This window comes from Pelodiscus sinensis, unplaced genomic scaffold (genome assembly GCF_049634645.1).
Source record: "Pelodiscus sinensis isolate JC-2024 unplaced genomic scaffold, ASM4963464v1 ctg69, whole genome shotgun sequence".
Classification (NCBI taxonomy): domain Eukaryota; kingdom Metazoa; phylum Chordata; order Testudines; family Trionychidae; genus Pelodiscus; species Pelodiscus sinensis.
Window position 1 is genome coordinate 229,906 of NW_027465915.1, and position 16,524 is coordinate 246,429.

General features: G+C 51.8%; 1 protein-coding gene across 1 annotated transcript in view; it reads right to left on the reverse strand.

Moving 5' to 3' along the window:
* Positions 1-12,430: 12,430 nt before the first annotated feature.
* Positions 12,431-16,524, reverse strand: part of PLXNB1 (plexin B1) — a 288,895-nt gene continuing 284,801 nt past the window's right edge. Inside the window, exon 40 of the mRNA XM_075916670.1 lies at positions 12,431-16,094. Coding sequence (XP_075772785.1) covers positions 15,990-16,094 — 105 coding nt within the window. The 3' untranslated portion in view covers positions 12,431-15,989. The remainder of the gene's footprint in view (positions 16,095-16,524) is intronic.

Sequence of the window (16,524 nt, forward strand, 5' to 3'; positions counted from 1 at the left end):
TAGGAAAGTGGGGTTGAAAGAGACCCCAGGAGATCGTTCAGCTCAACCCCCAGCTCAAAGCAGGACCAACCCCAGCAGAGCCAACAGCCTCCCCACAGGACAAATGGTAGAATGTGGGGGGGATCCCAGTTCTGTGCCCCCAGAAGGGGCAGGATCCCAGGTGGAAGGGGTGGGGCTGGGCAGCTAGCTCCCAGTGCCACCCAGGCTGTGGTGCTAGCTCCCACCCAGTCCTCAGAGCTGCGCTCCAGTGTTCTGGCAGTGGTTGTGGCCAGGTGCCCTAGGGCCAGGGCCAGGGCCAGGGCCAGGGCCAGATTAAGGGCGGGGGTGAGCCGGGCAGCTGCCCAGGGCGCCAACCTATGGGGGCGCCTGATGGCAGCTGTAAGGGGCGCCGCACGCCCGGCCGCGCGACGCCCCTTACGGCCGCCAGCAGGTGCCGCGCGCCCCTTACGGCCGCCAGCAGGTGCCGCGCGCCCCTTACGGCCGCCAGCAGGTGCAGCACGCCCGGCCGCGCGGCGCTCCTTGCAGCTGCTAGCAGGTGCCACACGCCCAGCCGCGTGGCGCCCCTTACAGCCGCCAGCAGGTGCAGCACGCCTGGCCGCGCGGCGCTCCTTGCAGCTGCTAGCAGGTGCCACACACCCAGCCGCGTGGCGCCCCTTACAGCCGCCAGCAGGTGCCACACGCCCAATTGCAGCTGCTAGGTGCGCAGTGCACTGGGGGGTGGGGCCGCGCATGCACCATGCGCCCAGGCGGAACCGCACGTGTTGCACGCCCGCTGCCCAGGGTGCAGGAATGGCTCAAGCTGGTCCTGCCTGGGGCCCTTAGACTCTCCAGGGTTTAACAGGCCAGTGCTCAAACCACTGAGCTATCCCTCCCTCCAAAAATACAGAGCTATACCTATCTCAGAGAACTGGAAGGGACCTTGAGAGGTCATCGAGTCCAGTCCCCTGCCTGCAGGGCAGGACCAAGTACTATCCCTGACAGATAACCAACCCCAACTAAATCATCCCAGCCAGGCCTTTGTCAAGCCTGGTCTTATAAACCTCTAGGGATGAAGATTCCACCATCTCCCTGGGAACCCATCCCAGTGCTTCACCGCCCTCCTAGGGAAATAGTTTGTCCTAATACCTATCCTAGACCCTCCCCACCGCAAATTGAGACCATTGCTCCTCATTGTCATCTGCTACCACTGAGAACAGCCTGGTTCCATTCTCTTTGGAAGCGCTCATCAGGTAATTGCTATCAAATCCCCCCTCACTCTTCTCTTCTGTAGACTACAAATCCCTCAACCTCTCCTAGGGCATGTGCTCCAGCCCCGTAATCGTTTTTATTCCCTTCTGCTGGACCCTCTCGAATTTCCCCACACCCTTTTTGTAATGGAGGGACCAGAATTGGATGCAGTACTCCAGACGTGGCCTCTCCAGTGCTGAATAAAATGGAATAATCACTTCTCTAGATCTGCTGGCAATCTTCTTCCTAATGCACCCCAATAGGCTGTTAGCCTTTGTGGCTACAGTGCACACTGTGACTCATCTCCAGCTTCTCATCCACTGGAATCCCCAGGTCCTTTTCTGCCAAACTGCTGCTTAGCCAATGGGTTCCCAGCCTGTAGCAATGCTTTGAATTCTTCCATCCCAAGGGCAGGACTCTGCACTAGTCCTTGTTGAACCTCATCAGATTTCTTTTGGCCCAATCCCCCAATTTGTCTAAGTCACTTGGATCCTATCCCTATCCTCTAGCATATCTACCTCTCCCCCTAGCTTCATGTCATCTGCAAACTTCCCGAGGGTGCAATCCATCCCGTCATCCAGGCCATTAATAAAGATGTTGAACTATTCTGGCCCCTGAATTGATCCTCGGGTCACTCCGCTTAACACCGACCACCAACCAGACATCGAATATTGAGCACTACCCATTGAGCCCGATAATCTAGCCACCTTTTTATCCATTTTACAGTCTATTTATCCAATCCCTACTTCCTTAACTTGCTGACAAGAATATTGTGGGAGACCATATCAAAAGCTTTGCTAAACTCAAGGTATATCATGTCCATCAACTTCCCCATATCCACAGAGCCACTTACCTTGTCATAGAAGGCAAACAGGCTGGTCAGGCACGATTTGTGCTTTGTGAATCCAAGTTGACTGTTCCTGATCACTTTCCCCTCTTCCAAGCACTTCAAAATGGATTCCTTGAGGATCCCCTCTAGGATTTCTTTGGGAATTAAGGTGAGGTTGACTGGTCTGTATTTCCCTGGATTGCCCTTCTCCCCTTTTTTAAAGATGGGCACGACATTTGCCTTTTTCCAATTTTCTGGGACCTCTCCTGATTGCTATAAGTTTTCAAAGATAATGGCCAACTTTCGGAGCACTCTCTGATGCATTAGAGCCAGCCCCAGCAATTTGTGTACATGCAGCTTTTCTAAATAGTTTCTAACCTGTTCTTTCTCCACTGAGGGCTGCCCACCTCCTTCCCATTCTGCATTGCCAAGTACAGCAAGCTGGAGCTGACCTTGTCTGTGAATACAGAGGCAAAGAAAGCATTGAGTACTTCAGCTTTCCCCGCATCATCTGTCACTAGGTTACCGCCCTCATCCAGTAAGGGCCCCACCCCCTCTCCGATCACCCTCTTATTGCTAACATGCCTGTAGGAACCTTTCTTGTTCCCCTTCACATCCCTTGCCAGCTGCAATTCCAATTGCACTTTGGCCTTCCTGATTACACCTCCACATGCTCAAGAAATATATTTATACTCCTGCCTTGTCATCTGTCCAAGTTTCCACATCTTGTAAGCTTCCTTTTTGTATTTAAGCTCACTGAAAATGTCTCTGATAAGCCGAGCTGGTTGCCGGCCATGTTTGCTTTTATTTTGCACATCAGGATGGTTTGTTCTTGTGCCCTCTATAAGACCTCTTTAAAATACTGACAGCTCCCCTGTACTCCTTTCCCCCTTTATATTCGCCTCCCAGGGGATCCTGCCCATCAGTTCTCTGAAGGAGACACTGACTGAGTGTCTGAAGTCCAGGGTGTGTAGTCTGCTGTTCTCCTTTCTTCCTGTGGTCAGGATCCTCAAATCGACCATCCCATGGTCACTGCTGCCCAGGTTGCCACCCACCTCTACTTCTACCAACAGTCTAAGCAGGGAGCCCCAGCAGTACCCTGGGGCACTCCAGTCTATCCTGTCACCCAGACAAGCTAGACTTACTAACAGGAAGTTACCCACCTTTGATTGGAGATTTTCTCAGCAGTGCTCTTCCCCCTTCCCCTCCCCGGTCATGCGCATGCTTTGCCTGCCTGACAAGCTGTCAGAGTATAAATAAGCATGTGCATGGTCCGGGCTTCTCAGTTCCTTCTCTACAAACAGACAGGTGTTATATCCAAAGCAGAGGGGAGGAGGACGGGTAGTGGAGCAGCTACAGGGACACTCATCTCAAAAAATGTCAGCTACTGCATAGGTGAGTAACCTTCTCTCCTTCTTTGAGAGACATCCCTGTGGGTGTTCCACTCAGGTGGAGTGTCTATACGCAGTGTCCCTTAGGACGGCAGGGGCTTTGGATTAGGTTGGAAGGCTGCAGCCAGAACAGCGTTGCCCAATCTAGTGTCAGCTGCAGTGTCCTGTAAGAGGGCACAGTGTCGTGCAAACGTGAGATTTGATGTCCATGTGGTTGCCTTGCATATGTCGACAAGGGGAACGCTGCATAGGAACCCTGTAGACGTGGAGATGGAACGTGTAGAATGTGCTCTGATGGAGTCAGGAGGCTGGACTTGTTTGACCTGGTAGCACAAGCGTATTTAGTCAGCTCTCCATTTAGATAATTTCTGCTTGGAGATGGCACTTCCCTGAGATAGTGGCAAAGAGACAAAGAGCTTAGGAGTCCTTCTGAATGGCTTAGTTCTATGGAGATAGAATGACAGCGCCCTGCACATGTCTAGTGTATGCATGGCAAATTCAAACCATTGGCATGTGGTTTTGGGAAGAATGTTGGTAAGTGAATGGAGTCATTTAGATGGAAGGAAGAATGGACTTTGGGTAGAAATTTAGGGTGTGTACGAAGCATGACTTTCTCTCAAGAAGTGGTGGTATATGGAGGGTGTGCCACGAGCTGAGTTTTCTCACCCTTCTAGCAGAGGTGATTGTGACCAGGAAAACTCTTTCCATGGAGAGGGGTAAGAAACAGCATGTGGCCAAAGGCTCAAAGGATTTGTGCATGAGTGTATTAAGGACAAGATCTAGATCCCAAGGATGTATTGGTGGTCTGATATTGGGATATTATGCCTGGATGCCCTTCATAAATCTTTTGGTGATTGGATGTGCCAATACGGTGGCATTATCTACCTTTTTGTGGAATGTGATGATGGCAGCGAGATGGACCTTGATGGAGTTAGTCGAGAGGCCTGTGGATTTAAGTTCCAGTAAATAATCAAGGATTGAGTGGAGAGGCACAAAGGTTGGGTAAGTATGTTTTGCGTGCACCAAGCGGCATGCCTCTTCCATTTTTGGAGGTAGGTAGTGCGTGTGGTTAGTGTCCTGCTGTGCAGGAGGACTGTGAGCACTGGTTCTGAGCACACTAGCAGGGGCTTTTGTGCATTTCAAAGCAGCAGTGCAGCAGGGATCCTGGGGTCAGAGTTATACATAGTTACATAGCTACTTAGTTTCAGTTAACATACAGATAGTTAGTTAGTATCGTTCTTCTTCCTGTGTATTTAAAAAACCCCTCTGTTTCAACATGCCGCACTCTCCCAGTTTCAAGAAGTGTTCCTTTTGTAAAGAAGGTATCCCTGTATCTGATGGCCACTCTCAGTGTGTCAGATGTTTGGGGGAGTTCTCAAAAATGCACTCACTGTCAAAAATTAAAAGCGCGGACTCGGAAGAACAGGGGATGCGTCTGAAGCTGTCACTGCTCCAAGAACCTCAGACTTGCATCGGACCTTGGACAAAACTCTGCAGAGTCTCAGCAAAAAACCTCCAAGTCCAGGAAAAGACAATCCTGTGCTTCCCCAGGCAGAGGGAAGAAGCACAGACTTTCAGTTTCTTCAGTGTTAGCCACTCCACGGCTGAGCACTTTTGACTCTGCAGGCACCTCCAGTACCAACAGTGAGTCAGCCACTTTAAAAGGTGCTGAGGCAAAGTGCTTTAAGCTGCCCACCTCTCTGAATGCACCCATGGTCCCTCAGTGACTCCGGTGCCCACCTCAGGCTTGCCGCAGCCTATTCAACCAGCAGAAGCGGCACTTCCCTTGGATCCTGCTGCTCCACTTGAGCCTTTGAAGCTGTATAAGCTGCCTGCCTGCTCAGCAAGGCAGCAACAAACAGCTGTGACTCACATGGCACCAGCACTCTCCTCAGCTTTCACGGTGCCAGCTCACCACAGCACGGCAACACAGTCCCTCTCTGCACCAGAAGACATGCTGCAGCTTGGCTCTGCACAGCCCCAGTTCCACAGTCCAGGGTCTCTTTTTGGGGGGGGGGGTGATTTTTCACCAAAGCCACAAGCACAATACTGCCAGTCTGCTGCGACCCCTCCCCACCTTTCTGGTGAGGAGAAAGATAACTTGGAGAACAACGACTTTTCTCCATCCTATTACTCACCTGAGTAAAGGGACCCACTCTGGCAAAATACGCCTGCCACGCAATACCCGTGGTATACCCACCCCTGGCTGGCACCACCTATACCATTCCCCGGCTACCTGCCATACTGGGGTAACTGGGAACACTATGGAGAACAGCATACTAATCATCTTCAGCGCGACTGGCAGTGGTATTGGCATATTTAAGGAAGCAGAACATGATCATTTTCCCATATCTGGACGATTTTCTGCTGAAGTCTCCAACCCATTTTCAGGGTATATCTACACTTGCTCCCTAGTTTGAGCTACGGATGCAAATGTAGCCAACTGAAATTGCTAATCAAGCGGGGATTTAAATATCCCGCGCTTCATTAGCCCAAGCGTTATTCCGCTCAACAGCTGATTTGAACCAGGAAGTGGGCTCCAGGACACATTAGTTCAAATCAAACCCCTTGTTTCAAACTAACGTTACTCCTCCATTTTTTGAGAAATTATGGAGATTATGGGATTATATTTAAATCCCCGCTTCATTAGCAATTTCGGTCGGCTACATTTCCATCCCTAGCTCAAACTAGGCAGCAAGTGTAGACACCCTCATGCTCTTCATGCAACATCGATGACCAGGGCTTGACAAACTGTGGCAAGAGCTACTCACTAGCCCCGCACTGCACATGCACCAGACTGGTACCGTGCACGCGCGCAGCGCCGGTAAAAGGGGCGCACGGAGCAACCGGCTGAAATCTACTCACCACGGTTGAGTAGAAACAGAGGTTTGTCGAGCACTGTGGATGAAGATGCAGTGCTTCCAAAAGTTGGGCCTTCAAATAAACAAGAGACAAGTCAACATTAACACCTACCCAAAAAATCCACTTCATAGGTGCCTTTCTTGACTCTACTACTGGCCAAGCCTCACTGCCACAGGAAAGATTGAGAGCAATCTGCAGTCTCATACACACCATTCACATCAACCCACAGGTCACAGCTCGCGACTGCCTCCAGCCACTGGGACACACGGTAGCCTCCAACGTTGTCCCCAATGCCTGTCTGCACATGAGATGCCTTCAAACCTGGCTAGCTTCGGTATACAAACCAAAATGGCACAAGCTTCTCACAATGCCTTCTACAGTCAAAGACTCACTGTGGTGGACCATTCCACTACACATATGTGAAGGGGTTCCATTTCAACAAGAAACCCCCAAATCAGCATCACAACAGATGCATCCCTCACAGGTTGGGGAGCACGCATAGGAGAAACCACAACACAGGGACTATGGTCCACTTCCGAACAACCCTCCATATCAACCCCCTCAAGCTCAGAGCTATACGCTACGCCTGCCTCCATTTCCTCCCTGTCACCAAAGGCTGCAGAATAAGGCTCATGACAGACAATGTAGCATGCATGTTCTATGTGAACAGGCAGGCTACGTCTACACTGGCCCCTAATTCCGGAAAAGTCATGCCAAGCAGGTAAGTCAGAATAGGGAAATCCGCGAGGGATTTAAATATCCCCCGCGGATTTAAATAAACATGTCCACCGCTTTTTTTCCGGCTTGGGGAAAAGCCGGAAAAAAGCGTCTAGACTGGCGCGATCCTCCGGAATAAAGCCCTTTTCCGGAGGATCTCTTATTCCTACTTTCCCAAGCTGGGAAAAAAGCGGCGGACATGTTTATTTAAAGCCACGGGGGATATTTAAATCCCCCGCGGATTTCCCTATTCTGACTTACCTGCTTTGCATGACTTTTCCGGAATTAGGGGCCAGTGTAGACATAGCCGCAGGGTGGGGTGCATTCCCACTCCCACTGCACGAAGGCCATCAAACTCTGGAATTGGTGCCTCAAGCACAACATCACCATGCGGACAACCTCAGTCATTGCTTCCCTATACAAGATAAGTGGGAGTTGGACAATTCCGTCCCACACACCATTTTCCAGTGCTGGGGGTTTCCCCAACTCGACCTATTCATAACAGCCCATAACAAAAAATGCCCCAGAGTTCTGTTCCAGAGGGATCCCGCTCCAGGGGGAGATGCCTTTTCACTCCCATGGACCAACCTGGTTTTTTATGCTTTCCCACCCATACCCATACTCAACAGGGTAATACAGAACAGACAATTCACATGTCATCTTAATAGCACCGGCATGGCCCAGGCAGCCATGGTATCCCTTCCTGATGGGAATGTCGAACATTTCCCCCATCGCCCTCCACTCCAGTCCAATCTCCTATCTCAATGCAATGGCCAGATTCTTCGCCCCAACATAGGCTGTCTCCACTTCAGAGCCTAGCTACTCAATGGTTCTCCGTTGACCCTGGGCTCCATGTTGTGCTGCCGATTTGAAATGCCACACCAAGCTGGGATCAGCTGGGAACTCCTCAGCTGATCCCAGGTTCTGCAGAAATGCCATGCTGGAACCCGGGCTCAGCTGTACGGCACTGTCGCTTTGAAGTACCCCTTCTTCCACCCATTTGCTGCCTCTATCTGATAGAGGCAGCAAGGGGGGGGAGCAACTAGATGACATCTAGTCTTAACATCCCTACTTTGTACCTCGGCTCTCACACTTACAGAGAAAGCTTGTAGCCAAGCCTAGAGTCAACTAACTACAGATTAACTAGGTACCAGAACTACAAGTTATTTACGGGTTCACACAGGCAACATACTTACCAATATGTGTTACAATCTGTGGTTCCAAAAGGTGACAGAGCTGTAGCGATCTGTCAGCACTAACTGGCTTTTAGGGTAAGCCCAGGCTGCTTTTCTTTAGAAACAGTTTCTTGCAATTTCAACCAGAAAGGACACTGTCTTAATGACCTAATCACATGTATCCTACTTCAGAAGACTTTCAAATCTGCACTTGAAAGGGAATCCTCTGAACTGGCATTCATGCTAAAATTCGACACTCTCCGCAGGGGGCTGAACAAAGACCCCAACTACCTTACCCATTACAAAGATAGCTTCCCCAATTATCACCTCTAATACCATTAACTCACAGGCATTCACCTTCCACCTCCCCCCCTCCCCCCGCATCCCCCTTCTGTTCTGAAATGTGATTTGTCCTTTTCATATGTGTTCTTTTTTTTAATTGTATCCTTTGGTATATATGGTTGTGACTATTTTCTTCCACTATTTGACCTGAGGAAGTGGGTCTGGCCCACGAAAGCTCATCACCTAATAAACCATCTTGTAGCCCTGTATTTTGTTTCAGCTACACCAGACTAACACGGCTACATTTTTATTACTTTTCTTTACTTTCTTTTCCTACCTCCAGCTTTAGAGTCCAAACAGCAAAGAGATGAAGAATTTTCCCATCAGCTATTTTTATTTCCTTCTTCCAGAATTCAAGTTGATGGGACAAGCTGACTTGCATGTAGCATCTTCCCCATTGTGCGAGCGCCTTTAACCTAGTCTTTGATGCCCCATTTAATTTTGATAGTTCTTCTGAATGGGTGGGGGAAACTACTTGTCCTCTGCCTGTGTTCCCAAGCCCATAGATAGCATTTTTATTGTTAAAAAGCAAAACTTATAGCCTGGGATTCAGACATTACAGGTGAGGTTAATGCAGGCAGCAACTAACACCCATTTTACAGCTCAAACACAAAATGCATCTTTGCAATTCTAGACTCTAGCTTGACTGATACTAACAATGGCTATTAGCCAGGATGGGTAGGAATAGTGTCCCTAGCCTTGGTTTCTATGGAGGTGGGTGACGGGGAGGGATCACGTGAGGATTCCCTGTTGTGTTCCCACCCTCTGGGGCATCTGGTGTTGGCCACTGTTGGCAGACAGGACACTGGGCTAGATGGACCTTTGATCTGACCCAGTACGGCCGTTCTTATGTTCGCAAGGAAAAAAGGGTTACTTACCTTTCGCTACAGTTGTTCTTCGAGATGTGCTGCTCATGTCCATTCCAATAGGTGTGTGCATGCTATGTGCATTATCGGTGGAAGGCTTTTCCCCCCATCGGTACCCATCAGGCAGCTATGGAGCTCCCTGAAGAGGCACCTGCATGGCATGGTTTATAGGGTTCAGCTGGCCCTCAACCCCCTCAGTTCCTTCTTGCCAGCTTTCCATCGGGGGAGATGGGTGGGATTTGGAATGAGCACAAGCAACACCTTTCGAAGAACAGTTATAAAAGGCAGGCAACTGTTTTCTCTTCTCCAGGGCTGTGTCTAGACTGCATACCTTTTTTGTAAAAGGGATGCAAATTAGACATATCGCAATTGCAAATGAAGCAGGGATCCTCTTAAAATAAGGGATGAGGGATCTTTCGGAAAAGGCTTTGTTTTCCAAAAGATCCGCATCTAGACTGGTGCTTCTTTCCGGCACAGCTCCAAGCCGGAAAAAGGCAGCAGCCATTTATATACTAATGAAGCAGGGGAGATTTAAATCCTTGCTTCATTTGCAATTGCGACATGTCTAATTTGCATCCCTTTTACGAAAAAGGGATGCAGTCTAGACACAGCCCAGGTGATTGCTCATGTGCATGCCAATAGGTGACATATCACAGTTTACCTGGAGGAGGTGTTGGAGATCACTGCCTAGCCATCTAAAGTCCCACAGGTCGAAGGCTTTGCGGCAGAGGAGCAGCCATGGTAATATGACATGCGTGCGGCTGCGCATGCCAGTCACTGAGTTTGCCCCTATGCTTGCAAGTCCCCATCCCTGACAAGTCCGTGCAGAGAAAGAGAGCCCCATCCCTGCAAAGTCCATGCAGAGAGAGAGCCCCATCCCTGCCAAGCCCGTGCAGAGAGAGAGCGAGCCCCATCCCTGCCAAGCCCGTGCAGAGAGAGAGAGAGAGAGAGCCCCATCCCTGCCAAGCCCGTGCAGAGAGAGAGCCCCATCCCTGCCAAGCCCATGCAGAGAGAGAGAGAGCCCCATTCCTGCCAAGCCCGTGCAGAGAGAGAGAGAGCCCCATCCCTGCCAAGTCCATGCAGAGAAAGAGAGAGAGCCCCATCCCTGCCAAGCCCGTGCAGAGAGAGAGAGAGAGAGCCCCAACCCTGCCAAGCCCGTGCAGTGAGAGAGAGAGAGCCCCATCCCTGCCAAGCCCGTGCAGTGAGAGAGAGAGAGCCCCATCCCTGCCAAGCCCGTGCAGAGAGAGAGAGAGAGCCCCAACCCTGCCAAGCCCGTGCAGAGAGAGAGAGAGAGAGCCCCATCCCTGCCAAGCCCGTGCAGATATCCCCATCCCTGCCAAGCCCGTGCAGTGAGAGAGAGAGAGAGCCCCATCCCTGCCAAGCCCGTGCAGAGAGCCCCATCCCTGCCAAGCCCGTGAAGAGAGCCCTATCCCTGCCAAGTCCATGCAGAGAAAGAGAGAGAGCCCCATCCCTGCCAAGCCCGTGCAGTGAGAGAGAGAGAGAGAGCCCCATCCCTGCCAAGCCCGTGCAGAGAGAGAGAGCCCCAACCCTGCCAAGCCCGTGCAGAGAGAGAGAGAGAGCCCCAACCCTGCCAAGCCCGTGCAGAGAGAGAGAGAGAGCCCCATCCCTGCCAAGCCCGTGCAGAGAGCCCCATCCCTGCCAAGCCCGTGCAGTGAGAGAGAGAGAGAGCCCCATCCCTGCCAAGCCCGTGCAGAAAGCCCCATCCCTGCCAAGCCCGTGCAGAAAGCCCCATCCCTGCCAAGCCCGTGCAGAAAGCCCCATCCCTGCCAAGCCCGTGCAGTGAGAGAGAGAGCCCCATCCCTGCCAAGCCCGTGCAGTGAGAGAGAGAGAGAGCCCCATCCCTGCCAAGCCCGTGCAGAGAGAGAGAGAGAGCCCCAACCCTGCCAAGCCCGTGCAGAGAGAGAGAGCCCCATCCCTGCCAAGCCCGTGCAGAGAGCCCCATCCCTGCCAAGCCCGTGCAGTGAGAGAGAGAGCCCCATCCCTGCCAAGCCCGTGCAGAGAGCCCCATCCCTGCCAAGCCCGTGCAGAAAGCCCCATCCCTGCCAAGCCCGTGCAGAGAGCCCCATCCCTGCCAAGCCCGTGCAGAAAGCCCCATCCCTGCCAAGCCCGTGCAGAGAGCCCCATCCCTGCCAACTCCATGCAGTGAGAGAGAGAGAGCCCCATCCCTGCCAAGCCCGTGCAGAAAGCCCCATCCCTGCCAAGCCCGTGCAGAGAGCCCCATCCCTGCCAACTCCATGCAGTGAGAGAGAGAGAGCCCCATCCCTGCCAAGCCCGTGCAGAAAGCCCCATTCCTGCCAAGCCCGTGCAGAGAGCCCCATCCCTGCCAACTCCATGCAGTGAGAGAGAGAGAGCCCCATCCCTGCCAAGCCCGTGCAATGAGAGAGAGAGAGCCCCATCCCTGCCAAGTCCATGCAGTGAGAGAGAGAGAGCCCCAACCCTGCCAAGCCCGTGCAGAGAGCCCCATCCCTGCCAAGCCCGTGCAGAGAGCCCCATCCCTGCCAAGCCCGTGCAGAGAGAGGGCCCCAGCTTCAACCTAGAGCAGAAGAAAAGTTCTGGATCTTCTTGGCTCCTGTAGTATAGAGCTGGTGCCTCCCTATGTAAGGGAAGGAACATGGCTACATGCACAATGGGAAAGATGATGCAAAACATGGGGCATGAGAAGGAGACTCAGTGCCCAGTGAAGACAGGGAATGTCAGCAGCATAGCAGAAAGCCAGTGAGAGCAACAGGGACCTGCAGCTTCTGCACTGAACTGCCTGCTGTACTTGGCAGGGCCCCATTCCGGCAAGCACCTTGAAAGTGGCTTTGGGGCTCTGCGTAGATGCAAGGGTCCAGCCACCTGAAGACACTTCCTCAGGCAGCAGTAACGTGCCTAATACTGGGTGTGGATGGTGCTGATACAGATGTCTTCATGTCTTAGTGCTGACTTCAGGTCACCATATTCTGGAGCATGAGGAGCAGCCCCATTGTCTGAAGACACAGAACCAGGAGCCCCATTCCATGTTGTATATTAATGTTTATTGAATCACTCAGGTAAGAATTCTCTCTATTAAAATCATTTGTGTTCTAAACTGATTATTTACAGACATACTCTCTCCTCTCCCCATAGCTCCCTACATCTCACAATGGTATCTACAGTTATTACACTATGTACCAACATTCATATTTTCAAGCTTTTTATATTAATTATTAATTCCCATTCATTGAGAAGCGAGCGTGCTGGGCGCTCCAACTAGAACTCAAGAAGAAGGGCAGCACATGGGCATGGGGCTGCCAGGCCACAGCAAAGTAGAAAATACAAAACCGAGTCAGTCGAGAGAAGAGGTGTGTGTGCAGCCCTCTGGCTGCCAAAGGGGCAAAAGGAGCGAAGCCAATGCGCTCGGGGTCCTGGAAACCCAGAGGAATCAACGTAGGGAGAAAGGCGCCAACAAGGGATACCTAGTGGCAATCTGGGGTCGCACGGAGGCTGCACATGGTGCTTCTCTGCCCCAGACCTGATCAGCTTCTGAAGAATTTCAAGTCTGTGTGTCTACTTAAGCGCCTACGTTTATAAAGAAAAAGGTCAGAGTGTGACTTCCCAATGTGTGTGGCCACCATGAGCCTGAAGCTGGAGACACAGAAACTGCCAGGTCTCATCCTGCCAGGGGCAGGTACCTCTATTTATCACAAAGAGGGGAGCTTAACTCTGAGATCAGCTGATGCCAATTTATGTCTCAGCACATTTCAGATTCTTGTCCCCTATTCGGATCACAGCTGGAAACGTAATTCTTCCCACCCCAAAGAAAAAGTCACTTCCTGTCTATGAAAGAGGAGGTAAGATGGCAGTACGTTGTGTTTCATGGCAAGGGAAATTACTCCCCAGTGGAAGAGCTATCCATGTCCTGTGGAGACAGACTGGGTGCGTGCAGCAGGAGGGTGTAACCAAGTCCTTAGAGAAGCTATGGCCTGTAGGAACATGGTACATAGCCAAGGCAACCTAAGGAAACTAAACTCCCTGAGGCTTTTGACACAACAACTGTGGAGACAGGAAGGCCGGGAAGAGCCTCCCGGAGTTAATTATGACTCTCCCATCTGTCCCCAAAGGCATGCTTATTAAAGGCTTTTGTAAAACACAAATGAACCCTCAATCCCATGAAGGTAATGGACACTAGCATGCCAGAGAAGGAAGGCTGGAGAGAGCAGAAGGGGCATGTCTGAACATGAGAACTGACTCAGTCAGACAACTGTTAAAAGTAGGTCCCGGACATAGCAAGAGGGAGTTGGGATCCAACAGCCGTTTGGGGACAGGTTGGAGCAATGTATGCGATGAACGTTTCCCTTCTCACAGTGACTAAGCTGGGAATGTCGTACTCTGGTTAGTGTATTAGATGGGTCACTATGGAGATGTTAATTTCTTTTCGCAGAGTTTTTAAATGACTCCTTTTTTTGTTATATGGATAAACCTCCCCCATCCCTGGGGAACCGAGAACACTGCCATCTCCTAGGAGATGTATCGAATGGTACCTCTAGCCCATCTCACACCTGGCCAAGACACGCACACACAAGTGTAGGCTCTTTGACTCATGTTGCTATCACGCTCTGGCAGGCAAATTCCAGGGGAGAAGCTGATGGATCCACCAGGAGGCAAGAGTTTGTAGGGAGGGGTGGTCACAGAAGCAAACACGTGCCTTCAGGTTAACGTAAGCCCCAGACAAACAAGAGAACTCCCCTCCTCCCCAACTGACCTAATGCTGTGAGCATGCAATGATTTGTCAAAACAGCTGAGGAAAGACGTGAGACCGGAGAGGGAGTTTGTGTGAAGGAGAGGGTTGTGACGTGGGATGTGGGAAGGAGGGTGCAGAGGATTTGGGTGGTGACCTGGGGTAGGGCACTGGGGTGCAGGGTCTGGGTAAAGGAGGATTCTGGCCTGGGAGAGGGGTACAGGAGGGGCTGCATGGTCTGGGAGGGAGATGGGTGTGGGAAGGGGTGGGATGTCAGAGGGAGACTCTGGATGGGAGGTGCTTACTTATGTAGTTCCCGGACAGCAGTGCTCTTGGGCAGGCTTCCCTGCCTGCCAGCAGCCCCAGACCACTCAAAGCAGCTGACTGTTCCACATGGCTCTCTGTGCTGTAGTGAGAAGTGTCGCATGCTGCTCACACCTCCAGCAAAATCTCTGGAAACTGGCCAGCAGAACCTGAGAAATGGTGCTGCACTGCCCCTGCGCCCAGCAAAATCTCTCAGCTCCCATTGGCAAGTTTCCAGCCAACAGGAGCTGGTGGTGTGGGCAGCACAGAGAGCCTCAGGAGCAGCCAGCTGCTTTGAGCAGCGTGGTTCTGTGCTGCAGGGGCAAGCAATGGGCTGGATTAAAAGGCTTGGCGGGATGGATCTTGCCTGCCCTTGCACTAGGGAGAAGCTGTCTGACACAGGGACTGCTTGGTCTGGGGGATTCGTGATGACAGTGTCCAAGGGAGGCTCATCCAAGTGAAATCCCATCTTAGAAACACAAAACTAACATTCCCCTGAAGCATGGCAATGCTTGGTCATTATGAGGTTATTCTCAGATCCAGCTCAGAGAAGCAGAATGGCTGTGAGCCAGAGGGAGGAATAGGTACAAGGCCTTCACTTGTTTTGCTGGGGCCAGACAGCATGTAACCAGAGAGGGCTAGACACAGATCTGTTAGAAGCACGTCGGTAAGGCCATCTGCTGAACTCTGGCTGGGGGAAGTGAGCACAGCTGTACAGATGGCAATAGGCTGGTGCCTGCTTACACTAGGGCTGGGCTGAGCCTACTGGGTCAACAACTGGAACGGCTGAGCACGTTAGTACAATACAAGACACACGCAGGGAGGGAGACCAGACCCCTGGCCCATGAGACTCTTCCCATTTCTCACCCCTACAGTACAGCTGCCACCTTCCCAGGGTGCTGTGGGAGATGCTCTTCTGCTCCGGCCAGGGCACCGGTGGCTAGCACAGCCACCGTGTTACTCCTTGGGCTGGACATTGGAGGTGCACACTCTCCAGCAGGAATCATCATTCCCACAGTCCCAGCTAGTCCCAAGAGCACTCCCATGTACTGCCCAGAATGCCATGGCTGCAGGAGGCTGGGCTGCTGGTGGTTACGCAAGGCTCGGGGCAGCAGTCCCAGCACTAGCCTCTCCCATCCCAGGTGCTAGTACAAAAGGAGGCTCGAGGCTCACAGGAAGCCACATACAGTCTTTAGCTTTGTTCTGAAGCGCTGGGTTATCCAGCCCCTCGCAGCTCCGTGTGGAAGCTCGGCACTTTCCCAGTGTGTGAGAAGAGGCCGCCTGGGCTTGCTCTCTCTGACACTGCTTTGTGGAAACTGCTTTAGGAAAGTTCATTTGTAAAAAGGAAAAAACCCCGTAAAAATATTCTCTGAGTGAGACACAAGGACGTTTGTACTTTGCGTATTCTTGGCCACCTCCCCGTGTGTTACATGCCAGCCCCCCGGAGCGTCTGGTTCCAAAGGCAGCAAAACACCGTGTGTAGCTCTGATGCTCCTGCGAGCTGCACGATCCACCGCTGTTCAGCCTCCCAAGAGCCCGGCAGTCTGTGTATCTGGGTCACAAGTCAGTGACTTTGTTCTCCACAGCAGCTGCAATCTGCTGCAGTCGGTATCCCAGCTGCATCTTCTGGGCTGTTGGGTCTTCTTCCAAGGCTGTGATGATCTGCAACAAGACTCACTGGCAACCTCCCTCATGCACAGAAACCATTAGCAGCAGATTCCCCTGGCTGAGGGCAAGCCTGAGCTGTGGGTACTGGGATCCACAGGGACAGTCTGTTTCAGAGGGACCCTGTGCAGTCTTGCTAGCCCAGTGCTGGAACCCTGTGAAGACCCTACGTTTTCCTCTGTGCCACCAGCTACTCTTCCCTCCAAACAACGTGCAGACCTTTCATTGCTTTGGGGGGAGGGTTATGATCATTGTGTTTACCTGAAGAAAAAATGTTACGGAAAAACCAAGAAAGGTGCCAAAGGCCAAAACCCAATCAAACTAGCTAAGTGACAGCAGCGCAGTCACTTTGCACGTGATTCCCTCTGCTGTATGTTTTGTCACTGTGGTCATGTTGGTTCCAGCACAGTAGTGAGACAAGGGGAGA